Here is a 15,779-nt window from a genome sequence, read left to right as displayed (position 1 = left end):
TATATATATATATATATATATATATATATATATGTACGTGTGTGTGTGTGTGTGTGTGTGTTTATTTTTCATATACCTTGATGGTATGTTTATTCTATAAATGTTAAGTCCCGTTAAGTTGTTCCTTAGTGTACTATTTTATGCTATTGTATATTCCAATGTTGTAAAATAATAAACTATCTATCTTATATTAGCTATGGAAATATTATGATTTCACCATAACTCTTAAAAAAAAAAATCCCGCGTACGGTCTTGTTTATATATGTGCGTGTGTAGACATACACTGACTTATAGACATATATTTTTTTTTCACAAATATATATCTTAACGAACAGTTGCACCTTCTTTGAGAGACTTTTTTTTATCCCAGCCTCTTCATTAGGCCTTACAATTTAGCATTTGTGTTCCGTTGTTATTTGCCCTTAATCTGCGATATAAAAGATTAAATTATTATTAAAGAAATTGATTATCCTAGATGCTTGCTTTGTAATTTTATTAATTAAAACATAAGAACAGAGGGATGTCTTTTGATATATTTATTCCCGCGAATATAAATATTTAGGACAAGCATCGCGTCTGAAGAAATCAAGTGTCCGATACCTATCAGTCACCTATTATTATAATTCATACCATCATACACCCATTATATAAATTACAGTTGAAATTGAAATATATCTAAAACATTTTATTTATAGTCAGATATAGTTTATTTGTAACAGAAAGTAGTAAAATAATAGTATACATATTTATCCCGGGCACGAAGACAAAAAAGACTCTTTCGGAGGTATTGTTGTTGTGACGAGACGAGAGGCGAGAAGGAAGAGCCAATATGTGTATTTAACATGTATTTAACCTTTTTGGTGAGTGCAGGATACTAGATTCCATCAATCTTATGCAAAGACTAACCCCGATGAAAAGAATAAACATAAGACAGGACCTGTATATGCAGTATTAAGCGAAGAGTTACGATATTGTGATGATCGAGATTTGGTTGTGACAACACCCTCGGAAACAATAGTTATATTGTTTCTTATTTTACGTTGTAGATTATGCTTTTTTGTCATATATCGATTAATTATTTTAGATATTCAATTGATGTTCAAAGTGAATGCATTTACTTGTTTTGTCATAAGTCTGGTGTACGTTTTTTTATTAATTACGTGACAATGGTCAAATCCCACATCTGTTTTCTGCTATTTTATTTGGGTTATCTTCTTTCTTGTAGGTCAATAAACATTGTTCTTCATTTCTGGTAAATTACTAGTGGTAAATTAAGTAATAGCCATGAATTTCATACTTCTTGTTACAAGAATCAGTATAATGGATAAACAGATTGTTATTTCAGCTTGTCTGAAGTTTCACACCTATAGTATTAACACCATAACATTTATTTTAGGTTTTAGGGTATTTGATTAATGGTATTTGAACCAACTATACCATGCTTATTTGGGGATATTTGTTTCAGATGTTTTTTTATCAGTATATTTCTTTAATCGACCATACTAGAGTGGAACACTTCATCAACAAAATACAATCCAAAAGAATGTTCTTTTATAACAAAAGCTTCGTAAAAAGGAATTCCCGGTGAAGGGCATCAGGATAGAGGCCTCCTAGTTCTTGCCACTCAGGCCCATAATGATGCCCAATTATGTTGGTTACAGCAGTTGTTATAAATCACTTGTTATGATAGGGTATTCCTTTGGCTTGTATTTTGGAGCCGAATTGATGCTAAAAAAAAATTAGTTAATCATACAAAAGGTGAAAGAATTAGGTGAAGGTAGCATAGTATATCTGGAATAACTGAGATCCTGGTTGTTACAATGATTGTTATAAAGCATTTGCTGTGATAGAATATTCCTTAGGGTCATGTTCCATAACTGAATGGCCACACATAAGTGTGGTATGCTTAAGGAAAATAAATATATGAAGTAAAAGCTGAAAGCAGTGAGTTTGTTGGTAACATTGGTACAGTCTATCTGGAATAAATACCCCAAATTTATAGTGAAAATGTTTTAGTGTAAACACAATTGGTGCAAAAATTCTAATTAGTGTTATTTCATAAGTTAAAAGAAATAGAATTATAATGAATTAGGAAGTGATGGTCTGAGATAATTTTGAATATGGTAGTAAAAATGGAATTAATTGTATGGTCACAAGATATATGGCATTGTAAGATAATACCAAACAAGACAGCCACACTGTTTACATTCATGAAAGTGCTATAGTCTTATACACTAGTGTTGGAAATATCAGTAATGTGGGGATACCCTTGATTGCAGTTTATTTAAGGTTCAAAGATTCTATCAGCAGAGGAAAACAGACCTCATTATCTTGAACTATCTTAAATGTAAACAATAATGTAAGTTCCCTAAGAAGGTTACAGATGGCATTACATGTGACAAGTAAATTAGGGACTAGTTAACCCATTGGTTGTGGTTTTAATTAAATATGTCTACAGTTGGATGGCCGGTTTACATTGTTTGGCGCGGTGCCATCCGCGTCTATGACCAACTCTGCCTTGGCAGCAAATGATGCCATCTGCTGGGTTAAATATCCTTTGAATGATGCTATTTCTTTTATTTATTGTAGTTCTTATTATTTATTTAGTATACCTATATATTAAATTATCTTTTTCACATTTCTATACAATTTTCAGTATTAATGCATGTTGAATAATTCTTGCCTCACACAAATCTACCAAAATTGTTGTTGACTGTCACTTATCTTACATAAAGCTATCAGGGTTTTTTTACTACTCCTGTCATTTGACCCTCTTTGCAAACCAAACTATGTGTATTTGTGCTGAATGGGACTATGGATATTCCCAGTTTATAGTGGATATTGTATGAAATGTTAAACTTAGGAATTATTTAAAAGATCATGGTGTCATTTTAAAGTGTTTAGAGTCCAAATTTTATCAACAAGTACAGGAAAGACTTCTGATATGACAAATTATACTATGTGAAGAGGGTTTCGGGGGCTTGCACCTGGTAGGAAAGAAAGGGGACCAAGGGATTACACTCAATAGGGAATACCCAAGGAGAAGAGGGTTAGAGGTTAGGAAGGGTTGTTTGGTGTATACAGTGTTTGTAGATAATTTTTGGCTAAGGTTTGGCTTTATTTTGAGAAAAGGAGTTTTATATTCCCCCTGTGTTCCTTCCTCTACTTCTACCCCTGATACCCCACTGGTCCAGCAAGTTTGTTGGACACAAGAGAAAAACAACTCTCAAAACAGATGTGGATGTCTTAGTCAGAATTTAATTTCAAATAAGGAGTCAGACCAAATTCTGATTATTTAATTTTATCTTGATGATATAGTTTTACAAAACTCTGAAAAGACAGGACTGCTTTTGTTTATTTTATACTTTTTTTTCTTCTTTTAATGTTCATTCATATAAACAATGTATGTTATTACTATATCTTGCTTGTATGAGTTCAAAGGTAATTATTTACAATAGGACTGAATGGAGATCGCCGATACTTTATTGAACTATGAGTAATATCTCTACTTAGTGAGTGAGTGAGGATGAAAATTACAATCATAATTACTATCATTGCCATGATAATAAGCAAAATGGGTTTAATTTAAAATCCAAAACATAGATGATACCACTTTCTCCTAGCAAAGAAACCTCTTGCTATAAAGTACTGGCAATGAAGGATGTGCAGGCAGAATGAGAAGAGAAAGGTGACTCAAACCATGCCCAATATCTATAATACCCAGGGTCCCCTCATGATACATGATATATTAAACCACAATTTTACAAGGTAAACAGTATATTTATAGTATTGCTGTACTTTAATAGAAACCAAGGATTAGAAGCAAAAAAAAAAAAAATTGATCAGATTCCAGAGAAACTCTGTAATACAGTAAATACAGTATGTGAAGATACTAAAAGCAATGTATTAACCCACACAGGACGGGTGGTACAGCAGTAGTAACCGCGCAAAGCCAACCCCCAGCGGCCCAGTACATGTGCGGGCCATTCCATTGATTTAGCCTTAGGCCTTCGAACGCCCCGGCCCCCGGACATTCACATTCAGAGATTCCCCCCCCCCTCGGGGTTAACTTGCAGTGTAAAATGATAAATGTTAAATGGTAGAAAAAAATTGTAGGGAGCATTTGCCCAGTGCAGGATACTTATCTCAGAGTGTGGCCATACACAACACACACCTTGCCAGCATTATTGTCACTCTAAACTTCATGTTTGAAAGACTTGGCCTGGATGCGATATTTGATTTGAGAGCTTATGCTTATCTTCAATTATAAAGCCTCCATATCATAGTCATAGGAATGTTGTAGTAGAGTGACATTGTAGTATATACTCCATATTTTCTGATGATGTGGATGTGACTTTATGTAAAGGAAGTATAATTAGGATGAGAGGAGTAAAACTTCTTCCTCTTTTTTATACATGTGATATATATGCTGAAAATTATGTTTGTATGTTCTCTATACACTTCTAAACTAATCAGATCATGTTATGGAATCATCAGTTTGGTAATTCCAAATGAAAACTAAAAAAGATGCTTTTGTTGCCATCCAGTACTTTTTAAGAAATATTTCAGTAAAAGTATTATCATCTTTATGACACTGCTAATGACTGAGAAACAAGTTTAAGTGTGTCAACCCACTAGTACTACCTTAGCATAATGATAATAGTAATGATTATATTATTATGATTGGTATTACACACATTGGCATATTTGTTTGGTAAATTATTTCATAAAAATGAAGACCTGAACAGGAACAGTGATGTTCAAATCACATTTTTACATGCTATAGGGTGCTCTTGGATTAACTTAACTATTTACTGTCTATTGTAGCCTGAATGAATAGTGAGATTTGTTGAATCTTCATCACTTAATATAATGAAAAAAAAATAGATATTAGAAGTTATAAAGTTGTCATTCATATACACTTTTAATTATATCACAAGAAGCAGACATTGCTGGTATGTGTTTTATTAACTAATTTTTTAATAAATGTGAAGTGTAATTAATTTTGTACTATCTACAGAATGAATAAGCAACAGAAAGGATGGGTGCAGGTTGGAGTGAAGTGGGAGTGGAGGGTGTGCCCTTAGAACTTGTTTATCGTGTGCTTCGCCATGTTTCCCTTCGTGACTTGACAACACTTTCGGCAACATGCAAATACCTACGGAACCTTATTGATGAATCTCCTCTTCTTTGGTCTCATGTACATACACAGGTAATTTTTTATTATTATTTCAATTTATCAACATGTTTATGATATAAAGATTAATATATATCACTTATTGTCAGTAAAATGCTTAATCCTCATTGTGTTCATTTTCTTATATTTTCAGGAACTGTGGCCAAATGAGAAAACATGGCACTGGTTTGAGAGGGCAGCTCAGTGTGGAAATGTTGGGGCAAGCATTAAGTTGGCAGTCGCATTACTCTACAATGAAGGAGGTAAAAATTTAAGGTTTTGAATTGTAGAAATTGTATTAGAAAGATAGAAAGTGTATATATACTCTTAAAAATAGATAAACATGTATTCAGTACCATAAGATTTTTTTTTTTTTTTTTATTATTATTAATTTGGAATATGTCTACAAATTTTTTGACAAATTTGATTGAATATTGCTTAGTAATTATTTCTACACATATGTTATCTAACTAAAAATTAAAGTTTGGTGATGAAAAGTCCATTAAACATATTTGGGAGCCCTCTCTGAGTAGATTTGTCTGCAAAATATAGATCTCCAGTACTTGCTCTGAGCATTTGGTATGAAGATATAAAATTCAACATTGGAGAGAATATTTTACATATATGTAAACATTCTATATTGAAAGTTTTTTTTTAATTCTTGAGTTAAACTTAATTCATGGTCTTGATAGCTGAGGAAGGCATACACTACAACTTGGAAACTTTGGAGTTGAATGAATAGGGAAAAGAAATAAAATGAGTTCACTCAAAGAGACCAGAAACTGGTAGAATATAGACAAATTCTCATCACAATCATAGCATATAGAAAAGTGACATAGCAATTAATCATGTTAGTCTAGTAATATTATTTCTTTTATACATGACAATCAAGAAAGTTCTTCCCTCAATCAAGATGTAGCTTGTTGCTAAGGAACATATGGTTAATCCTGTGATACCAACTTAAATACAAATTGCTTTTCTAATACTCCTAATAATCATTATTAGACAGCTAAGGTTATTATGTTTAGTTATTGAAAATATTCATGATTAGTCAGTCTGTGAAACAACATTTTCCTTTTTCTTTCTAGTGGTCTTAGGTGCCAAACCTGTTGTTAATGGTGAACTTGCTGTCACTCTATTTGAACGGCTGGAAACCGGAGGATCATTGTGGCCTCGTTCACAGCTGTGGTTACTCTACCGTCCTCCATGGGGTGCACAGCCACTTTGCTGCAAGCGTTATGTACATACAAGAGTTTCTCATATTGCTCAGGTAAGTTATGCAAAAATGGGGTATTGATAATGAAAGCAAATGATCAATACTGTATTCATTTATATTTTTAAAGAAAAATAAAGAAGGAAATGCTATAGTCACCTTATTTCATATCTGCCAAGAAGCCATGCCCCTCTTCCATAACTAAGAAGTTGATTGGTTGATATACATCATTAGATTTTTTTGATGCCAGTGACATGAACATTTGATATTTGCAAGCAACTCGTGGTTCGGAAATAAGATATGACACCTGCTGGCTGATGGTGTGCGGAGAGGATTGACATGTTTGTTCTCCTGAGCATTTTACTATACCTCTGTGTACAGTCTTTTTAAAGAGTTTTATCAATTACAAGATGATATAGGATATATTTAGCTAATGCAAGCTTTATATCTTTGGTCTCCTTTTAGAGAAAAGACTGCATTTGAATATTCAGTAGTTATTTTGTTTGATGCAGACTTTTAACATCACCATCCTCACTAAAATGCTAATGCATCAAAATCATTTAACTTCATTTTAAGCTAACATTTAACGTAAATTTAATGTTCCTAATTTTTAACATTATCATGCAGAACAACAGGTCTGATTATAAAATGTGAAAGCATATCTTGTGATTATATGGATAGTAACAGGAACATTGTACACCAACTAATAGGCTTCTTAGATATGGTAGACAAACAGAATTCATTGTGGCAAAAGCAGAAGGTATAAATGAGAATGAATAACTTTGTAATACAATAAGTGTAATTGTACATATAGTGTTTAAGAATTCAATAAAATGATAAAAGATGTAAAATATAATTGGGTGAAATATATACAAGGCATCAAAGTAGGTGGTAAATAAATTCTACTGACCACTTGACATCAAAGAGTTATTTCTTCAAACACGTTTTCAAAATTGATTAAAATGGGATGGAATGATATTGATATTGTGTTTTACTGCCTTAGTTTGAAACACTTAATGTACACAGATGACTGGTGCATCTTGGGCAAACCGTGTTTTGAGTCGTATCGCAGAAGTAACAGGAGAAAATGAAAATCCTCATGATCCAACTGCTATCAATTGGATCAAAGTTGCTGCCATGGGTAATGATATGCATGCCAGACTCCTACAGTGGCGGTCACGGTATGAAAGAAGACACCTTGAAGGTTCTTTAGATCCAGGAACAGAATTGCAGGCCAGTCGAGAGTTAAGGGAGTTGTGCCTAACAGGCTACTATCCAACAGCTCTGACCCTTGCCCAGTTCCTTGCTTCATCAAGGTATGTTAAGCTTTCAGTACTCACCTGAAGATGGATGAAATTATTTTCATAGTGTAATTTATTTTTTCCCTATTTTTCTTTTTCCCAATTTGATTACTTCTTGAGTAATTTTTCTTTCTATGGAATATGCTAAGTACTAGATACATGTAAAATTTGATAAACTGTGAAATATGTGGATGTGTTGATATATGATACAGGAATACAGTCATATGTCATTTTCTGTACTGAATATCATGATGTTATATTGTCTGGTTTTGCTTTTTTGCATACTTTCTACAATCAATTCCCTTCATGTATTGTGTATTCCTTATCACATGAGTTCTTCAGTTTGTGCACGTATTTGTAATTAACAGAACTACTGCTTGCAAACCCTTCAGAGGAGTCTGGTTTCAAATTGCTTTTTGTGATATTAGAAATAGACAATATTATGTAACAAATTTGTATGTTGATTGTAAAGTATGGATTTTCACTGACCTTGAAAAAGAAGTTGGATTTGGTTAATGCTCTAAGTTTAGAAATTTGAAGATAGTACACAATAAGCATGCAGATTGTAGAAAGTACAAAATTAATATACTTATGTGTGATAACCACTTGAAAACACAAATTAAGAAATTTATTTCTAAGATCTTTAGAATTTTCTTTAGTAATGAAGTAAGTAGTGCCTCTAATTATTTGATAGAGAAGTGTTAGTATGACAAATTATAATACTGTTATTCCTTCATCCTTAGACATTCAAGCAACCAGTGTCTGCCAGAAATCAGAGAATTCTTTCAAAATAGCCCACCTTCTCGAACCTGGTGTGCTCTAAATTACCAACAACATGTTACCCCACACATGCATCATGTATTGGTAGACTGGTTGTGTGAGGTTACCAATATGAAATTGCATGCGTCAAAAGTGATTCATGCTGCTACACAGGTATTTTCTTTTTATCATGCTATATTAGACTTCACTAGATTTGTTCACTTTGATCACTGCATTCATCAGAATTGCAATTTTACCATACAGTTGAAATTTGAAGCTTTCTGTTCTTGACATAGAATATTAAAACAATTTGATCAAAGAGCATTCATACAAAAGCAAAGTTAAGGATTAGAAGAAACTCTCCTTCAATTTGTTTTGCTTTATTGTTGACCTATTTGTAAGTGTTAGCTCCTGAGTTTGGGAAATTGGTCCTAGATATTGATAATTTTTCACCTTCACTGTACAGATAGTGGAAGCATACTTGAATGTAGAACAAGTCAAGTGTCACCAACTACAACTTGTAGGAATTACTGCTGTACTTCTTGCAACAAGGTATGACTGTTATAGTACTTAAAATGTACCCTTATAAAAACATGTGGCATTTGTACAATATGACAGTTTATATTTCATTTTTTCTTTATTTGCATATAATTCTCATACCAAAGTGGTAGCTCTTCACTTAACTTTTAACTTTTTTCCAGTTTATTAATACAAGGTGGCTGGGTGGGTTGGTCTGGACAGTCAAAATAAAGGAAGACTGGTTTCAAGTACTTATACATCAAAAGAATTGCTTTGACACAAGAAGATTGAGTACCCTAAATCATCAGATGTCAAATGCTAGTTCACTGGTTGGAATGCTTTAACCCATTAGCAGCGGATGGCATGATTTGGTGCAAAGGCAGAGTCGGTGATAGACGCGGATGGCACCATGCCAGACATGTAATTCAGCTATCCTACTGCACAGACCTTTTTTTAATACCGCGACCAATGGGTTAACTTAGCAATAAATTTGAAAACGTAAAATTCTTCTTTTTCATATTGACTTTGCATGAATATTCACCCCACCCCCCAAAGAATTTAATGATTGAGAAATTAACCCTATGACGACGGTGCGTCACACTCGTGTGACACAGCCAAACTCCCGATGCCGGGGCGTCATGCCAGTGTGACGATTACAATGCAATATTGCAATCACCCGGCATAGGGGTCTTCGCATAGCAAGTACCCCATCGGGAAAGGGTTAAGAGTAAAACATGTAGAAAAAATTATTTTTAAATGATCACCCCCAAATAGGCACAAAAAAGGACATAGACATAATATAGAAAAAAATAAGAAAATCTGTTAGACAGCATTTTTTTATTTATAAAATTTCCCCTTGTTGCACTGAAAGCAAGGGAACAGTGAGACAACTGTTTTAATTTAATTTACTTCTTATTATTTGGGTAAAAGTTTATTTCTTGATTCATTTATTTATCCATTTATTTATCCCCCTTTTAAACAAGGTTCATACCTGGAGCATCAATTCTTACTATCAGAGAAGCATCATGGGTGACAGATAATACTTATTCTTACAACCATGTTGTGAGAACTATTGGGCATGTAATGGCAGCTCTGAAGGCAAATCTTGCTTTTCCAACAAGTAGGTAGATGATTAAGGTGTTTTATAGGAATAACTATATTTTAAGTAGAGATTGCTAATAGTTTTCAAAATTCAATTTGTCTTTTAAGAAGAGATAGCTGATGCTCTGAAATATAAAACTGTTATAGAAGGAAATAACAATAATCGAACACTATCTGAAAACATTTTCTGATTTGTCAAATCTTGTTTTTACAGTTCTAGATTATGCCACTGTGTTGTTGGAAAGTGTGCGAGCACCAGAAGTTACTCAAGAATGGACCAGGTTCCTCTGTGACTTAGCAACCACATGTGCTTTCCCCCCAAGAACAACTCTTGCACAAGTAATTATATCTCTTGTAACTGTTTGCTATTAGATGAGAGTAGATTTAAGGTGAGTAAATTGTATTAAGAAACAGTTTTATATTGGCTATTGCCCTTTATACTCTGAAAAATTCTCAGAGCATGGTACTCCATATAATCATATATTTTCATATATATAATTCTGTTTTGCTAGATTGCAAGTTCCTGTGTGATGCTGGGATATATATTGTCTAGATTACCATGGCCAAACTTGCCTGCTGTATCTGGTTTCACTCAACACCAGTTGCTTCAGCCAGCACTGATTATCTACAGTAAAAGGTACACTGCCAGGTTTTACTTTTGTTACATCAGACGACTACTAGTATGCAATATTTCTTTGTAGAAATAGATTGATATTTACAAGACATGTATAAGTGCTGTGGTCTTGTTTCAGCTTTGATTTGGAGGGCAACAAGTGTCGACGGCAGGGGATCATAGACCGTTACAGCATGCCCGCCTTTAGCACTATGCAAGTTGGACTCAAACCAGTACCACTCCTTGAAGACTTGCTGGCATCCCTGGGTCTTTCAGAAGCAGATTACCTCCATATGGTGGTTATGCCACCTAGTCTTGGAGGTGATTATTTACTTGATGCAGTTCATTATGATTTTCATTTGAAATATTTAAGATATATCAGTTTTCATGTATGTTTGTGTTTTAATATTCAATTATTTCCTGTTTTCTTCTAGATGAAGCAGGCTTTTCTGCCATGGAAACTGATGGTCTTGCCATTGGGACAAGGTGTAGTGGTGTTGTTTACAGAACTCAGCAGCTAGAACATGAAGAGCAAATTAATTGTGTGGATTACCAAGAAAAGCAACTACAAAAACAATCTGAACCCAGTTCAAGTGACAGTATGAACAATAGTATCAGTGACAGAAACAGCAGGACTGTTGAGGATAGAGCAGGTGGAACTCATGCAATTGGTGACATAAAACCAGGTGCTCAGGAGCGACCAGATGATTCAAGGATGGATTTTAGTGATAATGAAATGGCTCAGGAATCCCCTGATTTGGAAGTGTCAAACCCTAAAGATGCGTCTTGCATGAGAGCAGAAGGGCGTAATGGTGCCACTGGTGAGAACTTAACAAGGAGACATTACCCATTGTCTGAGGGTGGCACAGAAGGTGTTTGTGCATTAAATCAAGAACAGGCAAGTTGCAATTTAAGAAATCCAGGAGGCATACAAGAAGTCAATCTGATACCAAGTGAAGACATGCTTGAGACTTTAAGTGAGACTACCAGTAGTGAGGAAAGTTCAGATCTACTTTCTCAGACTTGTGAGGATGGAGAGACCAACTATGCTAGAGTAAGCTTGAAGAGAAAGTTAGAAAATGCCTCAACAGCAGAAAGGCCAGAAAAATGCCTGATATTAGATGTGGGTAATTTACAACTAGACTAATTATATTTCAGGCAATAATATGAGAGTTGAAGTATTTTGTTACCAGGTGAGGATATTTTCCAGAAATATGTGTCTTCCAGACTGTGTATACAAGTTTATTCATTAATTTATTGTAAGGATTGTTTTGTGCATAGTGTAAATTTTTTTCTTTATTTCTACTTTTTGTAAGTAATTATAAGAGGATGTATCTATTCTCTCATACATGTTATTTTAATTCCAATTTGGGCATTGACAGCCGTATATGATTTTGACATTATTTTGAATGACATTTTATTAAGAAGAAAATGTTCATTCAATCACAGTCAATCAATGATTTAGATATGATTTTTGAGGACCAGCAGTAGTTATTGTAAGTTGTTTGAGGGTGTTACTTTGTATGGTCCATTTGATTATACTAGGTATGGACTATTTAGTGTTATGCTAACTTGTACATTATTAAGGTGTAGATGATCATTTGAAATCCAGATTTTAAGTGATGTACAGTGATTTTGAGGCACAGAAAAGACATTGTGGAAATTCTTGAATGGTGTCTTGAGAAGCTCCTTTGAATGTCAAGAATGTGTTAAATGAGATGGCAATCACATTACCCCCTCCCTCATGCCATGCTGTAAGAAAAGTTTGTTTACTCTATTTACAGTATGTAGATATGCAAAACATTTATCTTAACATTACCAATGATTTAGGGGCAGTTTTAGCAGATTTCTTGAAGACAATTTACTCTCTCCAGATATAGAATGTGCAATTCCTTTATGTGCAGTAACATTTCTGCAACTCATGATTTTATGTGATACACAGTACCAAAGGCTTCTGGATATGCAGTGCTCTTCTCAGGTAAAACATATACAATGTAGCTACAACCCTGACCTATGAGCATTTTAATTTTCCTTACAATCTCAGTAAGTAACTTTGACCTTTTGTGATTTTGTACAGAAGTGAAAAATTCACCTCATAGAAAGACATTGCAAAGGATGTTATTGACCGGCTATATGTTTTGTCACTAATATTCTTTGAAGTTGATTGTCTTCTTCCTTGTTTTGCTTTAGGTATGAATACAGGTAAGTAACTAGCCATGACAAATGTAATCCAGTTACATTTTCATTTTTTTATCAACATTTTCTTGTTACAGAGAAAGAATAAAAAACAGTATTTGCAATATTTATTAATATCCAACAGAAGTCCTTTGATACCAGGTAAAAAAGGCTTAATATAATTATTTTTAGGATAGAATATGTTAATACCAGTACAGGTATTTCCTGCATAGGAACCCAGTAAGTCCTTCTTTAGTCAGTTCATAAAACACTAAATAGGTCATGCCAATCATGGTGTACAAAAAAACTTTAAAACCTGTTTTGTCACTTGTCTTTTGTGAAAATTAGTTTCCAAGATTATGATCTGCAATGTACTTCTGCCAACAGATTACTCTTTGTGGGATAAATAAAACAATTTAGTAATATACACCTGAACATAAAAAGGGTAAGAACTCAAATCTTTATCCAGGCTGGATATTCCAGCAGTCTTTATTTTATCTAAGTGACCTCAGTTTTCTTGAGGATCCATGAAAAACTGCAGTTCTTCATATTAAACACATTTTTACCATCATGTTACTTCTGAAACACGTGTGTGATACGCATCTGAATGAAAATATTTGTAAGACGTGTGTGGCATTATTCTTACAATTTGTAAGTTGGTGGTTATATATTTTGTGGTTTGGAAAATATTATTGTGCAGTTTTAAGAGCTTGTGTATTGTCTGAGTGGAGGTGGGAGATGATTCATACAGTGTGTATATGATTAAGTTCCAAGGTTTAGTGCATAAATAATATGCATTTATAAAAGGGTGGGAAGTTGAGAACCTGCTATATTTTCTGCCTTTTTTCACAGTATTTTAAAATTTCTACTTAAACAAGTACTTAAATGATTTAGCAACAGGTATATAAATATATATAGAGAGAGATATAGATATAGTTAAATTTAAAATGGTGATGTGTTCAAGTATAATAGGAGTACGAAAACTTGAGGAAAGAAATTGCAATATATGATTATATACATAGTAGCCATCAATACATATATTTTGAAAATCAGATAGAACTACATGCACCATATCAGAATGCTAGATTTTTATGTGTAAGATTAGGGAACCTTAGTTTGTAAAGCAATCTCAGTTACACTTAAAAAAAAGAGCTTATCTTCTCTTGCTTATTTTGGTATAATATTTGTCAATGTAGTACACATATGCCACTTGTGTAAACTACCAAGATAATGGTGGTAATATAAAACTTCATTGCCAAGCATCCTGAACTGTAGTTTCTACCTCATTATGGAGGCAATTTTATATTTCATTAGAATGTATTTACTCAGTGCTAAATGACATTGATAATGAGGTTTGTAAGTTAATTCTACACTGGAATATTTCTATGTGTAAAACCACTGTGATAAACATTAAGAATAAAGAAATAAAAACATATTGTCAGTCAGTCATCCTACACAATTCTTATGCAATTCAAAATATTGTTATATATATTGCAAGTAACAACAATTAGTATGTATAAAAAAATAATAATCTTGATTCACTTTTGATTTTATAAATTGTAATTACTATTGATTAATGGAGATTACACTAAATGACAGTGATTGTTATAAGTACCAACTTATTTTCAAATGGGATAGCATAATTTTTAAGTTTCATTGCCAACTTTCTTCTTTTCATGGAAAGATTACTTTTAATTTCAGTTATTCACAGTTCCTAACATGGTTACTAGAAGAGAAAATATCTTTTACATTGATGTAATTATTTTAAAAAATAGAATGATCAATGGATTGGATAGAATCACTAACATAAAGTTAATGTATTTTTCCTTAAAAATCTAAACTTGGTGAACATTCCTTTTCACAAAAAATTGTATGGTTCAGCTTTTACCAACTTAGAAAAAGAAAACAAAATGATCATAACAGAAATGAAGACAAAAAACTTAGTGAGTAAAAACCCCAATTATCAAATTTCAGTCAAATATTTTATTACCATAATAGTAGTAACTGACAAAACACTCATCACGGTTACTAAACGCTTATGGATCATCTATGTGTAAAAGAAAAATGAAACAAAACCATTTGAGACAAAACATGTCCCCCTCTTCAGAGAATGAATTACCAAATGTTGCATCACATTGACTTTGGATGACAGCTACTCAGTATCAAGCTCATGCAAGTGTGGAAAGTGTTTGTGCATAGACATATCCTAGCCTCACTCTTGAACTTGTAGACATGCCCCATGCAAACTTTACAGCATTTCAGTATCACTATATGGGCTTGCTACTAGTCAAATAATCGTTTCCAGAATTCCTCCAATCTTAGGAACTCTAAGAGTGGCTAATCATTTAAAATTTTGTTGCCCCATCATCTTAGGTCATAGTGGCAATCTCCCAGAGTAATTCATGATGGAACAAGTCAAACACCGACTGAACTCAAAAAGACATTGCAATAACTCAAAACAGAAGGATAAAATCTCATAAGTGTATATACTAGGAATGAAGCTGGATACTCCGGTCTCTGGTTCCTCAGTATATGGCCTCCGTTATATCTCGGGAGGATAAGAGCATCTATCTTACCTGGTATACTGAAAATTGTAATGACTCACCGGTTGCTGCAGTCTGTGATCCTCATCCATTCAGAGGGATGACCACACCCATAGGCAAGACTGGCAGGAATGGTACTGAGACTGCTATATGGCAATCCTTAACCATAGGTTTGCCATCAAAATTTGGTAATTCAGTGGGGATATCATATGCCCATTGCCTTTCTGTCTTTCATCTTGGAATTTGTCTCCTCACCTTTGATCAGGTATAGTTCCTTATTGGGAGGATCAAGGCACCAGGACCAAACCACCTCCCACAGCCAATCACAATGCATAGCATTTTTTTTTTCTAGATTTATATTTGTAGCAAAAACTATGTA

General features: G+C 33.5%; 1 protein-coding gene across 1 annotated transcript; it reads left to right on the top strand.

Moving 5' to 3' along the window:
* The first annotated feature begins 721 nt into the window (after positions 1–721).
* LOC122246451 (cyclin-F) lies at positions 722–14,290 on the top strand. The gene is made up of 12 exons (XM_043005030.2): positions 722–860; positions 5,021–5,212; positions 5,331–5,439; positions 6,265–6,446; positions 7,416–7,705; positions 8,434–8,623; positions 8,916–9,001; positions 9,952–10,088; positions 10,284–10,408; positions 10,582–10,706; positions 10,822–11,003; positions 11,117–14,290. The coding sequence occupies exons 2-12, from the start codon at positions 5,042–5,044 to the stop codon at positions 11,827–11,829; spliced, it is 2,310 nt and encodes a 769-aa protein (XP_042860964.2). The 5' UTR covers positions 722–860; positions 5,021–5,041; the 3' UTR covers positions 11,830–14,290.
* The last annotated feature ends 1,489 nt before the right edge of the window (positions 14,291–15,779 follow it).

Source organism: Penaeus japonicus, unplaced genomic scaffold (genome assembly GCF_977035675.1).
Source record: "Penaeus japonicus unplaced genomic scaffold, GWHDUDI00000001_assembly GWHDUDI00000024, whole genome shotgun sequence".
Lineage (NCBI taxonomy): Eukaryota > Metazoa > Arthropoda > Malacostraca > Decapoda > Penaeidae > Penaeus > Penaeus japonicus.
This window is presented reverse-complemented; position numbering and strand designations above follow the sequence as displayed.

Bases quoted from the DNA above. Each gene is read 5' to 3' on its own strand.
- LOC122246451 (XM_043005030.2), top strand. From the start codon at position 5,042: ATGGGTGCAGGTTGGAGTGAAGTGGGAGTGGAGGGTGTGCCCTTAGAA. The intron at 8,624-8,915 runs GTATTTTCTTTT...TTCACTGTACAG, and splicing joins TGATTCATGCTGCTACACAG to ATAGTGGAAGCATACTTGAA. The intron at 11,004-11,116 runs GTGATTATTTAC...GTTTTCTTCTAG, and splicing joins TATGCCACCTAGTCTTGGAG to ATGAAGCAGGCTTTTCTGCC.